The following is a 17,524-nucleotide window of genomic DNA, read 5'->3' on the forward strand; positions in this document are numbered from 1 at the left end:
TGTTTTTAAACAGCTTACTCAGTTTTATTATTTGCTCAGTAAAATTTTTTTAAGCCGAAACAGAAGGTTTGAGTTAAGCCTGGAAGCCCAGCACTATTCGAGGAATACTGGTTAATTGATAGTTTGCCTCCAGTTGTTACTTCTCAACTTCCTAGACACTGAATCTACTGCTTTGTTCTGTAATAAAACTAGAGTAGTTACAGGTACAGTTGCAAGCTATGGTTGTAGCTATGGTACTTGTTTCTTGAGCTGAAGGTGAGTACAGGCAGGTTCTGGCAAATAGCATGCCTTGTAACTTGCTCCAGAGTTAGCTTCAGCTGTTAGGCACTGATAGGTTTTGCAGGCACATACAACTTGTAAGGAGGCAGTGGCTAGCTTCTTACTCCTTAGTAGGTACTTCTGTAGTTGTCAGATGTGTTTCTGAAGAAGAAAGAGACAGAGTTTAAGTCTTACTCTCTAATAGTAACTACAGTTAATTGTATACGCACTGATAGGTTGTAATTGAAACTAATGCAGAAAACCTTGTCCTATAGCAGTAATGTAATACTAAGCTTTACCAAAGATCGTCCAGTTTCTCCCTTGTCCACTATGGCACTTCACCAGTTGCTGGATTTGCATTTCCCAGGCCTGGGTAGTCTCATCTCTTTGATCCTGTCTCTACTCTGCTCAGTAACTATTGCTTGCTTCTTCCAGTACATGTTGCTGCTTTCTAACCTTTCCCCATTTTCCCTTTACATAGAAAAGTAAGACCAGGTGCTATTCCTTTGAGGGGGGCAATTGCTATTATGTTAAGAGATGTAATGTTGAATTTTATTGGACCTGCAGTTCTGATGTTCAAGCCCTTCAGTACATAATAGAATTGTGCATTTCTCTGAATAACGTATTGGAGATAAACTCAGGGAAGAAGAAAATGCCATGCTGGTTTATGCAAGACAGTATCAACCAGCTATGAACAACTATGCTTTAAGACTGCTTTCTAGAGTGTGGTTTAGGAGATTAGAGGGCAGGTTTGAATCATTTATGTATCCATTTCAGTATCTAGTTCTTAATGCCAAAGGCCATGATACACCAAAACAAAAAGCAGCTTAAGATTGTAGCGATGGCAGAGCAGGAGTGTAAAGGGAATGACTACATGCATTACAAGTTTAACAAAGCCCATAGCACAACTTCATTTATTTTAAATAAGAGAGAATTAAAGATAATTCCAAAGACATCTCATAATGGTCTCATCACACCTCTGGCCTTCACTTCAACTCCCTCTAAGTCTCAGCCTTCAGAAAGAAGGAGGTTTTTTGTGCTGGGGTTGTTTTGGGAGGTTTTTTTGAGAGCTACTTATAAGTAGCAAATTTTCCTTCTCAAAGATGCACTGCCAGAACAAGAAGGAAGATTCAGCATCAGAGACAAGGATGCACTGCCAGAACAAGAAGGAAGAGTACAGACTAGTTATAGCACTCTTCCATTCAAGAGATGCCAGAAAGGTGTAAGTTAATAATGGGCATCTGAAATAGTTTAGCTGTTGGAACAGAACAAATTATTTGACCTAACATGACCAGTGAGCTTTGAAAAAAATTTTTTCTTTTCTTTTTCAGGAGCATACTGGGACATGAAAATGTCCATCCTCAATAGGCTCATGATGCCATCTCTTCATGGGTAGTTTGTCTCCAGGTAGGTGTCCTCTTCAAACTTCCTCAGAGCTGAGCAGTAGCAGACTGTAATGTTAAAAAGAACCTGAACAGAATTAGTAACTCCAACCTGGAACACTACCTCACAGTGAAGAGCTGCACAGTCAGTTAACTCAAATTCCCTTAGGATATGAGGCATTTGAGAAAGCTTCTCTTCATTTCCTAGTTAGGAGTTGTATTAGAACCAAGACGACAGTCCTGTCTTACCACAGCTACACAGGTACCAGTTGTGTTACTGCTGGCAGATACCATGTCAGGCCCTGGAGGCCCACATGTTCAAACTTCAGTTGCTGCTCTACTTCAAGAGTTGGGTGACAGGCTTGGAAAAAATGCAGTTTGATTGAAGGGCTGTTTCAGGCCCTCTGAGAGTTGCCTTGCATTTCTAAGGCCTGGGCCTTCTAATAAGGCCAATACCTCTTATGTTTCTCATCTGCTACAACCTCCTGAAGCAGCACACTGAGAGGGTGCTTTCTTGAGCAAAAACAGTAGTTAACTAGTCAAATTATTTCTCAAAGCATATTCTAATTTGCTTGCTATTAATTAAAAATTCAGCTAATAACTAATACAAGTAGTGACACTAGGCATTGGGTTCTTCCAGGTCAGCAATTTCCCTTATCAGCAGCAGCTGATCTCCCTATATTTTGTCACCATCTTTAAATGGTAACTGAAAAGGACCTCTGGTGGTCAGCTAGACCAACCTCCTGCCTTCACAGGTGGCGATTCTACTGCCTCTGGCCATTCTGATCCAGTGTCATCACACTATGCTCCTGGTGAAGGTTTTCCTGATGTCACAATTTGTTCTATCAAAAGCCTGACTCTGCCAAGAAGAGTGTGGCTTTGCTGTATTTGTAACTACCCTTTAAGCAGCTGTAGGCTGTTAATTAGGTCACTCTTTAGTCTCCTAAGGAGTCTCCCTAGCCAGACTCAACAAGACCAGCTTTCTCTGTTTATCGCAGTCTGTTCAATAGCTTTCAACTGCTTCTACTTGCATAAGCAGCTGTTCTCTTAGCCTAGTCCCTGTCTTTTCTTCCTGTGTTCTTCAACATATCAATAGCGCTGAGGGATATGGTGTAGTTGAGAACTGTCAATGTTAGGCTAATGGTTGGACTAGATGATCTTCAAGGTCTTTGCCAACCTAGACGATTCTGTGATAAACAAACTGATTTTAGTCTTCTGTATTATTCCCACAAGCAACTTTCCATTCTTGCCTTTCATGCAAGACAACTGTAAAAGACAAACAAATGTTACAAAAATACTTTGTTACTGAAAATTTTAGAACCTCAAGTAATTCTTCATGTTCTTAAAATACTTGAGGGGTATTTTACCTAGTTTTATAGAGTATTACTAACTAGGGTTAGTCATTTAAAGCAAGCACACGAAGTATCTCAAACTCAGTGGAATAAAGCGACATCATGATTCATGCTGGTTTTTTTCATGCTGAATTTGGGTAACTAAATCCATATTTAGCCAATGTGCTTGAAAGTTACACAGGATTACTACTTCACTCTAAGAATACTGAAAGGAAGAGTTGTTTTCTGGTACTTGAGTTTGATATTTCTGTAGATGTTCAAAGTAAAAGGGATAAGGCCCATGGAAGCAGGCTGTAGACTTCAAATGCAGACATCCATAATCTGCGGAACAGGGCATTTCTTGAAGCTGAGTAGGCAATGAGACTGCAGTCCACCTTGCTTCTTGCTGCTGTGGAGGTAGACTAAAAACCCATTTAACTCACCAATTGCATGGTAGTGAGAATGTGCAAATATGCACTTAGGGATGCATTTGGAGCATTATCAAGCTCTGCAGATTTCAGCACCACTTCTGTTGTGGTCAATGCTTCTTCTCAAGGCTCCAGCTTCTGCGATCAAAAGGCTTTAATAGAAGTTTCCATTCTTTCTGCTTGCTGAAAAAAGCTTGAAGTAGTAAAAGGAGCACTGGCTCAGAGAGAAGGGAAATAAATTTTTCATTAGTGAACTAAGAAAAAAATGTATTTAGAGACTACTTCACAAGTTAATTGCCATGTCTCTTTTTTTAAAAAAAAAAGTAATTTCCAAAATCAATTATTCCAAGATCATTGGAGAGAACTCTGTGCCTTTTAGTTGATAGTGCAGTAACATTAGCATTTTAGTTTGTCAGAAGTGAGTTTTTGAAACAAGTCTCTTGATTGTTCCTACTTACTGCGTTTTGGTTCACGTTACAGAGCAATCACCAACTGGACCCCTTTTGGATGAAACTTAGGAAGAATGTGCTTCAACCAGCAATGGGCATTCAGCCCTGACACCAGGCTAGAGCTATTCTGGGCAAAACCTCTGAAACACATGCATCATGGGGGTCAAGTTCTCAGCAGCAACTTCCTCACTCCACAAAACAAGCCCCTTATGGGCCATGCTAACTGCCATGGGTGCAGAGAGCCAGTCAGCTCCACCCAGCCACGTCCTGCTGTCCAAAAACAGCCCAGCAGCCCAGACCACAGCAGGGCTGACCAACCAAGACAATACCCTGTCTGTGCTGGCTCTGAGGAGAGTTCTTGGCCCTGCCCCAAGGCAGGGCTTTGAGGGGCACGCGAGCTGTAACACTCCTGCACAATGCCAAGTGTTTGCCAAGTCCCTGAACAAGCTGGGGGCTCATGTACATTTGGCAAGGAGGAACATGGATGGTGTTACATCAATCATCCTTCCCCACTCCCACAATTTTTTTTGTAATACTGCATATGTATACACCCTACCACTCTTGCAGTTGTCCTAGTTAAGAGAGGCCCACATCTTGTTCCCTCCTTGGATGCCAGGAAAATAAAAGTTACATCCAGTAATGGCACTGATTCAGTTACTCACTGTCTTTATCGCTGAAATGCTCGATTGTTACAAAAAGCAGCCTCTTGCTGAGCATCATAGTCCAGATCTGCTTGCTTTTCCTGCCTTTTTTTTGCCTGCTTTTCAGCCTGATGAGGAAAAAGGATGTTAGTTGATACTTGTCAAATATCACCCATCCCCACTCCTCTCCCCTGCCATAGCCCCCAACAGAAAGGGTACATTGGATAGCTGAGCTAACATCAGCATTTGCTGCTCTTTGGTGACCTGCTCGGATGATACAAGAGAGCAGTAGTGACACAGTTGAAAAAAATGGCATAATGACACAGGATGGGATGTCATCTGTCGTTACTGATTGATCTCTTTCTTATTACCAGCCCTTCCAGGTAATCCTCCCCAACCATTACAGACCAAGTTGGCCTGGAAGAGGCTTCTGTTCCACTGCTCTGAGAGGAGGCTGGTCCCCAACATCAGCACCCGCAGTGCACACAGGTAAAAAAACAAACAAAACATGCCCATCACACCTGCAGCAAGCTTCCGCTCTCTCCCACCCAGGAGACAGAGCACTATGAGTTTAGATGCATGTTTCTTTCTGAAGGGGTTAACAGGGTACAGCTCTTCTATTTACCATTTGCTGGATCTGAATTTTCTGTACTTCCATGTTTGCATCACGTTGTTTTTGTTTCTTGGCTTTTTCCATTTCTAAGTAGATCCGATCTTCTGTCATCCATTGATTACGATCCTTCTCGTCCTCTGCTTTTTCCTCTCTCTCCTTTTCCACTTTCATCTTCATCTGTATTTTATGAAGTACACAAAAAGAAGTTAACCAAGGAGCTAGGGTGCTGTGCTGGAAGTCGTGTCTTTCAGCAGAAGCAGCCCTGTGTCAGTGCTCTGATAAGCACAGTCATTGGGGCTGGCTGGTGTCCAAGCCCAGGGTTTTCAGCAGCCCTGGCAGATGTGCGCCCAACACGGAAGTGGGAGAGGGAAAGAAGACCCCAGGAAAGGTGTCAGCGGACCTGATGAAGCACACCTGATGCATGGCACCAGAGCCACCAGCTCTGGGCCAGGCTCCTCGGTTGGAGTAAGAAGTGGAGAGTCTGGAAAACGTTTGCACAAATTACCAATAACTATAGGGCCTTCCAACTCTAATTTTTTGAGGGGATCATCACATGTACTGCTTTCAACTTTAAGGAGTTAGTTCTGAAACTACAGATGGTAAATATGAGAGGCAGCTGCTAAGTGAGAACTTGCATGTGTGCCTCACTTAAGATGGCTCTGCTAGAATCTATGGTGTTTCTAAAAGGTATTCAGAAGTACAAGTATATATGACAGAAAGAGGATTAAGAACAGGCTAGGTTTCTTACCACAGTGGCTCTGTGTTCAGCAATCGATTCAATGGCAGCCTTTTCTTTTGCTTCTTTCTCTTTGTTTTTTATTTGGTATTCGTGTTCTACCTCTGCAGCTCCTCTAGCAAGACGATCATCTTCAATCTTAAATACCTCATTCATCTGTGCAGTTAATTGTTCAAAAGCTTTGTCCTTATGCTTCTGTATTTGCCTGCACAAGAACAGGAACTACCATAGCATACCAGGATATCCACTCAGATTACCTGAGGCACTGCTCCTAACAAAGCCAGCAATCCCACCTGCGACAGCACCAATTACTAGTGAAACTGGTAGGCATTTCTTCTGGACTTTCTACTTCTTTTTCAAGTTTTAATTACAGAAAAATTGCTTGCAGCACAACATTCTGATTTTACTGATATAAAAATTCAGAGTAAAATTTATCAAAAAATTAAATTGCAAGTTTGAATCTTAATGCTGAAAACTGTAGTCCTAGACCCACCTATTAGTCTCCGCATCTTTTTCTCTTGACAGATCAGCCATCATTTCTTTTCCTTTAATATAAGCCTCAATCCGATCATCATCATCGTCTTCTTTTTGTTTCTCTTCAGCTTTAATTATTTTCTGCTCAGCTACATACTCCTGTTTAAATGGAAAAGTACTTTTTATGTAGAATGAGATTTTTGGAAACATGAACTGAAAAAAACTCTAGCAAACATTTCAGGCCTAGCCTATAGTAAGAGTTCTTTGGTTGTATCAGTGGAGGAGCTATAGAAGACAGAAACTCAGAGATGGAAGAGAATTTTCATGACCTACTTACCACAAACTACCACAAAAGTAAAATTAGTATGTGGCTGCAGCCTCAAGAACAGTATCTTTAAGTTATATTCTTTCCTCTACTTCCCCACTGGCTCCAGCTGTACTGCTCTTATTCTGTGTATCAGTCACACAGCACTGACTTTGAAGGGCTCAAACAGTAAGAGTCTGTAGAACCATAAAAATGTAAGGCACGAGGCATTTTGTAGAAATGGCAGTTATAAGTATATATAGCTTTTGTTGCTTACACAAGGTTGGGGGCAAATGGGGTAAGATTTGTATAACTGAGATGAGGAGTATGGGAGGAAGAAAACAAGCAGGGTTTCACTGGGAATTATCTCCTCTTACTCTCTCCTCACATACCAGTGAATCATTGCAGTACCTCCACCTCAGACTCCCTGCTCAAGCAGGCATGAGGAGGGAAACAGTAGGTGTGGTAAACAGGTCTTGACTAATTTTCTAAACATCTCCAGTCATAAAAGGAAAGACAAGTTAAAAAGATACTGTCATGTTCAGACTCAGACTACTCCCTCTTCCTGACAAAGGAAAATGGGCTTAAAACAGAGCAGGTATGTAGAACTTGAATCCAGTTCTCAAGTCAAGGATAATCTCTTTGCTGTCTATAGCAGACTTTTTCCATCATAGACCAGTCAAAGCTCAGATGCCACATTACAACTTCCAAGAGACCTTTCTCAAAAGCACAGAGGAAAGACATGGCCTGCAACTAGCAAGGCAGGCATATGAGCCAATGCTACAGAAGCTGTCAGCAAACCTCCTGTTGCCAGTAGGCCCATTTAGATATATGAATGCTATTGTTTTACTCCAGGCAGCCAAGGTGAAACAAGCATTTTGAACTGTCTGCTTTCCTATTACTTACATGATGCAGCCTCTGGCGTTCAACTTTTTCCTCCTGTTCCTTTTCTTTTCCTCTCTGAATTTCCAATTGGTACAATTGGTTCAATCTCTGTATTTGTTCCCCTTCTCTTTTGTTTTCTAGCTTGGCCAAATCTGCTTGATGCTTGTGCTCCTTTATTCTGAATCAGAAAAAGAGAGTTGAATAAATGGGCTAGGGACTGCATGAAGTAATGAACAGATATGGATTCTGCACATCTGCAGGTACTTTAACAGTAAAAAAACCTGACACTTTCAAGCGAAAGTAGAAAGTCAGAAATCAAAACAGAATCAGTTTTTAAAAGGTAACTGCAAATCCTTTGGACTAAGTTCAGTTCTAGTGCAAGGTTAAGCCTCTACTAGCAAAAGCAAACATGACCAGTATATGGACTTGAATATTAGATTGAATTTGATTAGCCTGTTTATCTGTTACCCCAATCCCTGTAAAAGCTAGGCATTTGCCAGCTAGCTGTCTTCCTGGCAGCACCATGACACAGTGCAAGACATGGCCGTGGTCATCAGCCGGTGCTAGCTGGATGTGTGAATGATTCTGGGCTGGGGGAAGCAGCAATAATAAAGAGTTTTGCCTTAGGGCAACAAGCCACTTGCTCTCGGTGCCAGAATCTAGACAGTCTTGTTTCATTTATCAGGACAGACATAACTACTGGCAGCAAGGGGCGTTTCTGAAGCTGGAGAATAGTTATGGAGGAACCAGAGGGTGCGGTGACAGGTTTTCAGCCCAACCACAGAGCCAGCATGATGGGAAACAATGGTTCAAAAGCAGTGACTCATGCAGGCCCAGGCACGGCACCGCGGCGGCGCGGGCGGAGCCCTGCTCCCCGCAGCGGGGCCCCCTCACTTAGGGTCGCCCCCAAAACCCCCCGGCGCGTCTGGGGTGCGCGGCGCACAGCCGGGGCCTGGCAGCACGGGCCTGCCCGGGGAAAGGTTTTTTAACCCAAATCCCCCTCCCCCCACGCCTGAAGGTCCCGCTGCCGCCGTCGGGCGGACCCCGCCGGACTCACTGCGCCAGCTGCTCCCGGGCCACGGCCCGGCGGTCCAAGTACCGGCCCCGCTCCACCTCGGCCTCCCGGCGGGCGGCATCCGGCCCCTCGCGGTCCATCGCCGGCCAGCCCCGCGCCCAGCGCCCGCCTCTCTGGGAAGCGGCGAGGTCTGCCGAGAGAAAAAGACGGATCCTTACCGACGGCCCGGCTGTCCCGGGGAGTTGGGGTTCTTTCTTCCGCCCCCAGAGAGGGAACAAAGGCGGCCGCGGAGAGCGGCGCCCGTGAGAGAGCCCCGGCCCCGAGCCGCCCCGCCCGCCCTGACGGGGAGAGCGGCATTACCTACTGGCGGGAACAGCGGGAAAGGCGGCAAGCTGTGGGCCGCGGCTGTTATAGCGGCTCGGCACAGCACAGCGCCCCGCCCCGCCCCGCCCCGCCCTGGGAGCTGCCGGCCGCCGCCTCCCGCTCTTTCAGGCAGGGAGGTCCGGCTCGGCTCGGCCCGGCGGCTGAGGCGCCCTCCTGGCCTTCCCCGGCCCGGTTCGGGCAGCGGTGGTCACCGCGGAGGCCGCGCGTGCCCCTCCGCAGCCGCTTCGTGAAATACCCGTTTCCCTGTAGCGACCCGCACCCGATAAGAGGCTGTCACGCCCCGCTCTGCCTCTGTCTGCGCCGTCCTGGGTGGCTTTTCTTCCCGCGGGGTTGCCTCTGCTCTGCGCGGCCGGTGGTGTGGCGGCTCGGCTCGGCCTGGCTCTGTGGGCCGCCGCGTCTCTCACATAGCCGTCCTCCCGCCAGGCCTGCCTGGAGCTGGGCTTGTGGAAACTCGCCTTTCCCCGTCAGCCGACCTTAAGAGGCGGCCCTGGGCGCCGTTTTCCCAGAGGAAGACCCTTGGCGGCCCTGGGAGATGGTTGAGGGAGGAGGTTGGTGTCCCCCCTCCATCCAGAAGTTCCTCCCTTGCCCTGCCTGGAAGAGACTCCGCGAGGGGATGACTTGCTGCACTTGGGAAGGAGTACATCCATTTTACATCTAGCTGTTCTACAGTGTAGGGGGGGTAAACCCAGCTCTGCTTGGCCCTCAGTTTGCAGGAGGGACCTTGCCTTTGGGGTAGCCTCACGCCTTGCTCAAAGTCCCATGCTTTCTTCAGAGCCTGTTGCTATCGGAAGCCGGGCTCAGAAACTTGAAGGCACAAAAAAGACCTGTTTTCCAAACTAAAATATTGGCAAGCATCCTTTGTATAAGACTCTCCTAATTTGGTTCTTTTTTTTTTAGAACTTGCGTCATTTTCTAGTTTGGCCAACAGAGACAGGCAGCTGAGGGGCTAAAACAGAAGGTTGTGTGCACCAGAGCAAATCTTCAAGTTTCTTGGACTTTGTTTCCAGTGGACCCCAGAATAGGGGGATACCCCATTTAGACCCCATGTAACTGGTGGAGGAAGTCATTATAGGAAACCATAACTGTCCAAGGCAGGAACATGATGGTAAAATTTCAGCAAACTAAGCTTAAGGAGTGAAATGTGTGTGTGACTTGGGTATTGGAGAGTATGTCAGCTGAGGAAACTGACAAACAAATTTAGATCCAGATCTATTTCCTGCAGATTGAATCCTTGTTAGTCTTTTTGAAAGAACAGTCCAACTATGTTGTTTCTTGTTGCCATGCTCTTTTTGTAGTAGCTATTTACAGCTATATTAGGACCTATTTGCCTCCTAGGTGACCTTTTAAGGGCTGTGATCAAATCATGTTTGTGTTTTCATATAATAAAACTAATTTATAGCATGACATTTGTTTTACAGAGGTAGTTGGAAAATGCTATAAAATCTGCAGTACCGTAACTTGTAACTTCTGCATGTATTAGGTTGTTTTTAATTCCCCTGTAGATTCTGCAATGTTGTTTTGCTTTTTTCTATTATGAAGAATAGTTTTTGCACTGGAAATTTGTATCCCAGACCAGAAAATCCTGGGATAGTGAATTTTTAGAACAGTGAATAATAAAAATATAACAGTAATAGTGAACTTTTGGCTGCAATGGGTTACACTGATGGTCAATTATATATCATGCATTCCTGTGTCAAGTTTAATAAACTGACTTTCATGAAATACAAGCTGGGGATTTTTGAGAATATAACCAGTTCTCTGACAGTCTTTTTTCTTTTTTTCAAATGGACTTCCAGATTCATAGTATATAAGATCATTTACAGTTTAACTCTGCCTGTAAAGTTCAAAAAGATAATTTTTTTAATCACATGAAAACTGCTTCTGCCTTTCCTTGCTGGATAGTCTCAGTGTTATTTCATGTTTTAACTTTTTGAGCAGTAGTACAGCTACTACAAGGTAACTGGGTCCCAGCACCATCCTGTGCTTGAAAACTAGTATGTATTCCTGCTCTTCCTCTGGAAAATGGCCCGTGTCCAAGTCCTCTTCTATCTTTGGACACTTTGAGAAGAGGGTAAAGATGATGTGTAGTCTTGGACTCTCTTTCAATTAATTGCTTTGCATAGCTCTGGAATTCACGCTCCTTACAAAGTGCAGTAACCTCGGTCTGAGCATCGTAGTCCAAGTCTGCTTCCTTTTCCTGCTGTTTTTTTGCCTGCTTTTCAGCCTGATGAAGAAAAGTGAATAATAAAGCTTAGTATTTCTTTCACAATGTAATTATCCCTTAAAACTTAGAGTAAAAGCTTACAGGAGATCTGCAGTGGAGTTAGTTGATACTTGTCAAATATCACTTGTCCCCACCCCTCTCCCCTGCCATACCCCCCACAGAAAGGGTACATTGGATAGCTGAGCGAACATCAGCATTAGCTGCTGCTCTTTGGTGACCTGCCCAGAAGATACAAGAGAGCAGCCTTGACTTGCACCACTGCTTTTGAGAGGAGGCTGGTCTCCAACACCAGCATATGCAGAGCATACATGATTTAAAAAAACCAAAACCAACTAACAAAAAACGCCAAACAAAACACAGCAAGCTTCCTCTCCCTCTCAGGCAGGAGCTAGTGCTGTTGGTTTAGATGCATGTTTCTTTCTGAAGAGCTTGACAGGATACAGCTCTTCTACTTACCATTTGCTGGATCTGAATTTTCTGTACTTCTATGTTTGCGTCACGTTGTCTTTCTTTCTTGGCTTTTTCCTCTTCCAGGTAGATGTGGATTTTTTCCATTAATGCATGAAGTTCTTTTTTACCCTCTGCTTTTTCCTCTCTCTCCTTTTCTGCTTTCATCTTCATCTGTATTTTATGAAGTACACAAAAAGAAGTTAACCAAGGAGCTAGGGTGCTGTGCTGGAAGTCGTGTCTTTCAGCAGAAGCAGCCCTGTGTCAGTGCTCTGATAAGCACAGTCATTGGGGCTGGCTGGTGTCCAAGCCCAGGGTTTTCAGCAGCCCTGGCAGATGTGCGCCCAACACGGAAGTGGGAGAGGGAAAGAAGACCCCAGGAAAGGTGTCAGCGGACCTGATGAAGCACACCTGATGCATGGCACCAGAGCCACCAGCTCTGGGCCAGGCTCCTCAGTTGGAGTAAGCAGGAATAAGAACAGGCTAGGTTTCTTACCACAGTGGCTCTGTGTTCAGCAATCGATTCAATGGCAGCCTTTTCTTTTGCTTCTTTCTCTTTGCGTTTTTTTTCTTGTTCAGCTTCTTTTTTTGCAATATCTCTAGCAAGACGATCATCTTCCTTCTTTAATGCCACATTCATTTGTTCAGCTAATTGGCTAATGAGTTTGTCCTGATGTTCCTGCTTTAGTCTGCAGAAGAACATGAGCTACTATAACATACCAGGGTACACACCTGGGTCTATGTGAAGCATTACTGCTACCAAACTCAGTCATCCTGCTCCTAGTCTTCTCTCCTCTTGCCACACAGACCAGCCCACCCACCCAACTCCTTGATCTCCTTGTGTTCCTCATTTTATTTTTTTTAAATTAATCTGATTTAGCAAATAAATGTTCCCTGTACTCTTGTAACACTAGCTTTCTGTTGCAATAATGAGCTGGGTCACTCGGTGAGGAGTCTACCTAGCATCTTGCCATTAGGGGAGAAATGTTGGGAATATTGGCCAGAAGCAGGAAGAGAAGGAAACTCATTAGATTCCTCAGTGGTATCGTCTTGCTGTACCCTCAATGTTAAATTGATAAACCATCTTCCCTTAATAATAACCCAATGTATTTAATTAATATAGGTGCCGAATCAAGAAGTCAAAGTATTTTTCTTTATCTGACTCTGGGAAGTATAGCTTATGTCTAAAAATACTTTCATCAAGGATTTGAATTGTCTTTAATTGTTGAGGAGGTGGAGGCTTGGCAGGCCATGTGGAAAAATCACTATTCACAACACACTGGTGTAGAACTTTGCACTTCTACAAGTCTTGGTACTTGGAAGGGCAGAGAGGTCACTCTCCCACACACCTATTACTGCAGAACCTTTGAAAGAATTTCCTTTTTCTCCTGAATTCCCTAGTCTCCCTATCAGTAGAATTTAATTTCTAGAATAACTGTGGTTTGTGTTACATCATCAGTGAAAGATTTGAAAATGACTATATAGTATAATTTTTAGTTTATTTACTATTTATACTCTAGCTTTGTACCTACCTACGCATTTCAGCTTCTTTCTTTTTTATCAGCTTGGCAATAGTTTCCTTTGCTTTTAAATGAGCTTTAATCCGATCATCTTCTTCCATTTGTTGTTGTTCCTCTACTGCTTTGATTATTTTCTGGTCAGCCACATGCTCCTGCGTGGGCAAAATGGTCCTGATATAACAGATGAAGTTTTGAAAGAAACACAGAGAGAACAGGGAGTGATTCTTTTAAGCTGCTACCCCCAGGCTCAGATTTTCTAAAAGAGAAGAGAGGAAAGGGATTCTCAGTACTTCCGCTTACTTCTGCCTCCCTGTGCAAACATGCATGAAGAGGAGATAGTAGATATGAGGAAGGAGAGGGGGAATTGAGCATGGACGAGCTGCTTCTCCAGCCTATTACACGCATTGCTGTGCAATGCAGTGAGCATTATCCCTTGCTCCCACTCACACACATGGGAGAGGGCGATGTTGAGAGGAATGGGACTGTGCAACCCCCACCAACACATACACAGACCACTCTGCTGCTGGCCCACCTCATCCAAAACTATCCCAGTCTAAGAGCTTCATTGAAATCATAGCTGAAGAGGAGTTTTCTATACTTTTATGCAAAAAAACAACTGTCTTTTGCATGCTGGCCAGAACTGCTCTGAGGCATTTCTAATTTCTGTTTAGCAAGGTGCCTTTAAAGATGAAGGGAGAAGGCAGCAGTCTTGAGTAAATTTCTAAAAGTCTCCAATCATAAAGGGAAAGTCAAATTAAAAAGATACTGTTGCGTTCAATCTCTGGCTATTCCCTCTTCCTAACAAAGAAAAATGGGCTTAAAACAGCAGGTATGTGGAACTTAAATCCAGTTCTCAAGTCAAGGAGAATATTCCTTGATGTCTACAGCAGACTTTTTAATCATAGACCAGTCAGAGCATCAGGTGCCAATGTCCCTTCAGACAAGAGATGGGACCTGCCTCCAAGAGACCTTTCTTAAAAGCACAGAGGAAAGACATGGCCTGCAACTGGCAAGGTAGGTCAACTGAAGCTGTCAGCAAACCTCCTGTTGCCAGTAGGCCCATTTAGATATATGAATGCTATTGTTTTACTCCAGGCAGCCAAGGTGAAACAAGCATTTTGAACTGTCTGCTTTCCTGTTACTCACATGATGCAGCCTCTGACGTTCAGCTTTTTCCTCCTGTTCCTTTTCCATTCTTCTCTGAATTTCCAGTTGGTACAATCGGTTCAATCTCTGTATTTGTTCTCCTTCTCTTTTTACTTCTAGCTTGGCCAGATCTGCCTGATGCTTGTGCTCCTTTATTCTGAATCGGAAAAAGGAGTTGAATAAATGGGCTAGGGACTGCATGAAGTAATGAACAGATACCGATTCTGCATAACCGTAGGTACCTTGCACTGAAGAATGTGATACTTTGAACTGAAGGCGGGTAGAATATCAGAGGTGAAAAATAGCATCATTGTTTGTAATGGTAGCCCTCAGTCCTCTGACGAGAAATGAGCTACGTGGTATGCTCACAGTCTACAGTCTAGTGCTAACAAGTTTTATCTGGATGTCTCATTAGCACCACTGCATTCATAATGTTCTGGCCCATCTCTGCAGCATCCTCAGGGAACAAGCTTTCCCCAGTAAGTCCCACCATATCTATGCTTCTCCTTCTGGCCGTGCAGGCAGCAGCTTAAGTCAGTAGGGTTCTATATTAAGTTCTGCAAGGATTTACGTGTTGGACCTGCAATAAGTGAGAGCAGACTTTTCACCCTTCCTCTGCCTCAGGGAATTTGATTCCTTCTATCAGACCACCAGGACCAGTCCTATAAATATCACTGGGGATCCCTCCATAAGGTTTCTGAGAGAGCTGAGAGAAAGAATGGGGGTGGTAGTGATGCATTCTCTGGAATCTAGTTATGGGCAAATGGAAAATCTGGTTTAACCTTTTCCTTTTCTGGAACCAAACCTGAGTTCAAATACACTTTCAGTAACAACTTTTGAATACTGATTTGACTAAAACCTATTGATGCCTGTCAGAGGTGATTTGTTGTGCAGACTGCTGGCAACTAAAAGACACTGCGTATCACAGCTTTTCCCTTTAGTGCAAGGTCTTTTGTGGCACTCTGTATTTTTCTTTTAAAGTGTCTCATTTGTGAGTCAAATTATTAGTAAGTTTCTGTGAAAACCTTATAGAATATATTTGTGAAAAGAGAGTTTAAGGAAATAATGAAGTAGGGTTACTTTTGATTATTACTTACTGTTCTAGCTGATCTCTGCGTAGTGCCTGTTGATTCATATAACGCTGATGTGCCTTTTCTTGCTCTCTGAGAATAGCTTCTTTACGTTCATGTTCCTTTTCTTCATCCTTCTTTTTGTTAACATCTGACTTTAACTTTTTAAATTCAACTTGAGCATCTCTTTCTTTTAGGACCTCAACAAGTAGAAGTGCACTCTGCAAGAGAACATTTAAAGTAATTTGCATGTTCAGAAGTGTTTAAAGGCATTCAGCACAATTTGAATTTAAAAATTAAAAGTTGTCAACAAACATGCAAGCCTTTCACTCTTTCAGTTTGATAGTATAGGTAGGTTTTTGCATTATTAATAGCCTCCTTCCGTTTTGCCACTTGGAACTGTTCTTCTTCCAAATCAAGTAACTTTCTTTCTTCCTCTTCCCTTTCTTTACGTAATTTTTTGGCTTTAAGTTTCTGTTGTGCCAGGCCCTACAGTGCAGATAAAATGAGAAATCACATTTAAAGCCCATGGATTAAAAATGTATAAACCATTCTGAAGGTGATGCACTTATTCAATGTTTGCTTTTTTTAATTTTGCATTTTATTTTTAATTAAAAAAATCTAAATGTTGATGTTAGATGTTAAGTGTATTTAAATGGGGTTTAGTTACAATACGTATTTAAAAGCAAGTATTAAACAACGGGAGTACACCAAGAAATGTTACTATGAATGGTTTTGCATATATGAAAATTAAGCTCCTTGTTTACAAATGTATCTTGTACTCACCATAATGGTATTGGGCCAGTCTTTTACAGCAGCTTTGGAGCGTAAGTGCATTTCTTCCCGTTCTTTCTTCTCAGCAAGGATGCGTGCTGCTTCCCTAGTGGTGCTGCTAAGATTATCCTGAATCCTTTCCCATTCTGCTTTTGGCAATACAATTACCTGACGAACATCTATTTCATTTGGAAGAAAATATCTATATAGAAAGTTATTTTCTTCCAAATGAGGTGGTGCTGTGCAGAGGGAAGAAAAGATACGGACGTTACTTGATATCAGAAAATCCTATGTTCAAACCTGTATCAGGATTTAAATTATTGCATAGTAACAATACTAAGTTATCCTTAGTTACTCTCCCCATCCTCGTACCCCAGAGCTAGGACAGGGTGTCTGTATCTGTAGTCTAACTATGGCCAGTGCGTGTACTTGGGCTGTGGAACAGAGTGGCTTAACTGTTTGTATGTCCCCTTGCCTGTTGGTGTTTGCAGGTTTGGCTTGTGGTAACTGACATTTTCCAGGCAGTACTTGGGCATGATTCTGAGGACAGCAGGGACTGAGGAGCATTCCCAAAAGGGAGAATATTGGTAAAGCCATTCCCCTGGCTGGCTGAGGCAGCAGTTTGGGCACAGGCTGTGCCTTACCACCCTTGTCCTGTGCACTCATCCTATTTACTAAACTAGATCTGTTGTAGAACAGTTTCGTGATTTGTTGGAAAGATTAGCATTTCTTTGTTGTATTAGGCTTACATACACATCTGCATGAATAAATATAGGTTTTCTAGGTGATTACTAGTTTTTGTGAAATGCCCTTCAAACTGTCACCAGTATTTTTGAAGGAAATGGCACTCTGAATAGAGTGGCGGCCTGTTAGAAATTCTTCTTGCTCGTCCAATTTGCAGCAGGCTGACATGCTGTGTCTGAAATGTAAGGAGGCCTTCTCTTACAGCAATACTGATGGCAAAGCCTGTTTTTCAGATGCAGTTGCTAATCGGTTTGTCTTATGATAGGGACCAGACCTGGTCTCCCTCTGTCCAAGGTGAAGGTAGCCTTGCCAAAAGTAAACGGACACGGACACGGCTGCTCCCTACAGATAGGGCGCTGCCAGGCACCCAGTCTTCTCTAACTTCAGCTGTGGGATGATACCTCCTCTGGTTTCAGGTTAGTTCTTTCTAGGTAATTCTTAGGGAGAAACAATCTGTCTTGCTGGCTGCAGCTGGGAGAGTAGGGGGGAGGTTTGGGGAGAGTCCCCCCGGACACGGGGACAGGGACCACCCCTACAGCCTCCCGGAGCCGTGTACAGCCGCTGCGGCTCCGAGCTTGGCTCTGCCCTCCCCGCACTGCCCGGTGCCCGCGGGGGGAGTCCCACTCACGGGCGGGCTGCTGCTGCCGCCGCCGCCTCCCGCGGGGAAGCACAGTACCGGGCCCCGCCGCCGCCATTGCT

The 17,524-nt window shown here is 44.0% G+C and overlaps 2 protein-coding genes across 3 annotated transcripts; both read right to left on the reverse strand.

Moving 5' to 3' along the window:
* Positions 1–8,946, reverse strand: LOC141925250 (cilia- and flagella- associated protein 210-like). The gene is made up of 8 exons (XM_074829061.1): positions 8,881–8,946; positions 8,559–8,706; positions 7,523–7,679; positions 6,332–6,471; positions 5,851–6,043; positions 5,115–5,279; positions 4,511–4,617; positions 1–420 (listed from the first exon to the last, which is right to left on the reverse strand). Exons 2-7 carry the CDS (start codon positions 8,654–8,656, stop codon positions 4,516–4,518), a joined length of 855 nt encoding a protein of 284 aa, XP_074685162.1. The 5' UTR covers positions 8,657–8,706; positions 8,881–8,946; the 3' UTR covers positions 1–420; positions 4,511–4,515.
* Positions 8,947–10,581: 1,635 nt separating this feature from the next.
* LOC141925248 (cilia- and flagella- associated protein 210-like) lies at positions 10,582–17,520 on the reverse strand. Of its 2 annotated transcripts, XM_074829057.1 has the most exons (9): positions 17,454–17,520; positions 16,094–16,320; positions 15,623–15,796; positions 15,335–15,528; positions 14,238–14,394; positions 13,104–13,243; positions 12,068–12,260; positions 11,581–11,745; positions 10,582–11,124 (listed from the first exon to the last, which is right to left on the reverse strand). In XM_074829057.1, exons 1-9 carry the CDS (start codon positions 17,518–17,520, stop codon positions 10,816–10,818), a joined length of 1,626 nt encoding a protein of 541 aa, XP_074685158.1. In that variant the 3' UTR covers positions 10,582–10,815. The 2 variants fall into 2 exon arrangements, with proteins under 2 accessions (XP_074685158.1, XP_074685159.1); XM_074829058.1 differs by lacking the exon at positions 15,623–15,796.
* Between the last annotated feature and the right edge of the window lie 4 nt (positions 17,521–17,524).

This window comes from Strix aluco, chromosome 6 (genome assembly GCF_031877795.1).
Source record: "Strix aluco isolate bStrAlu1 chromosome 6, bStrAlu1.hap1, whole genome shotgun sequence".
NCBI classification, from domain to species: Eukaryota; Metazoa; Chordata; class Aves; order Strigiformes; family Strigidae; genus Strix; species Strix aluco.

What these genes read in the sequence shown, in the direction of transcription:
- LOC141925250 (XM_074829061.1), bottom strand. Translation starts at nt 8,656, where the DNA reads ATGGACCGCGAGGGGCCGGATGCCGCCCGCCGGGAGGCCGAGGTGGAG. An exon ending in GCCCGGGAGCAGCTGGCGCA is followed by an intron (nt 7,680 to 8,558) that starts GTGAGTCCGGCG and finishes TTTCTGATTCAG; the next exon opens with AATAAAGGAGCACAAGCATC. An exon ending in AAAGATGCGGAGACTAATAG is followed by an intron (nt 6,044 to 6,331) that starts GTGGGTCTAGGA and finishes GTTCTTGTGCAG; the next exon opens with GCAAATACAGAAGCATAAGG.
- LOC141925248 (XM_074829057.1), bottom strand. Translation starts at nt 17,520, where the DNA reads ATGGCGGCGGCGGGGCCCGGTACTGTGCTTCCCCGCGGGAGGCGGCGG. An exon ending in ACTGGCCCAATACCATTATG is followed by an intron (nt 15,797 to 16,093) that starts GTGAGTACAAGA and finishes TCTGCACTGTAG; the next exon opens with GGCCTGGCACAACAGAAACT. An exon ending in CTGAACACAGAGCCACTGTG is followed by an intron (nt 11,746 to 12,067) that starts GTAAGAAACCTA and finishes CATAAAATACAG; the next exon opens with ATGAAGATGAAAGCAGAAAA.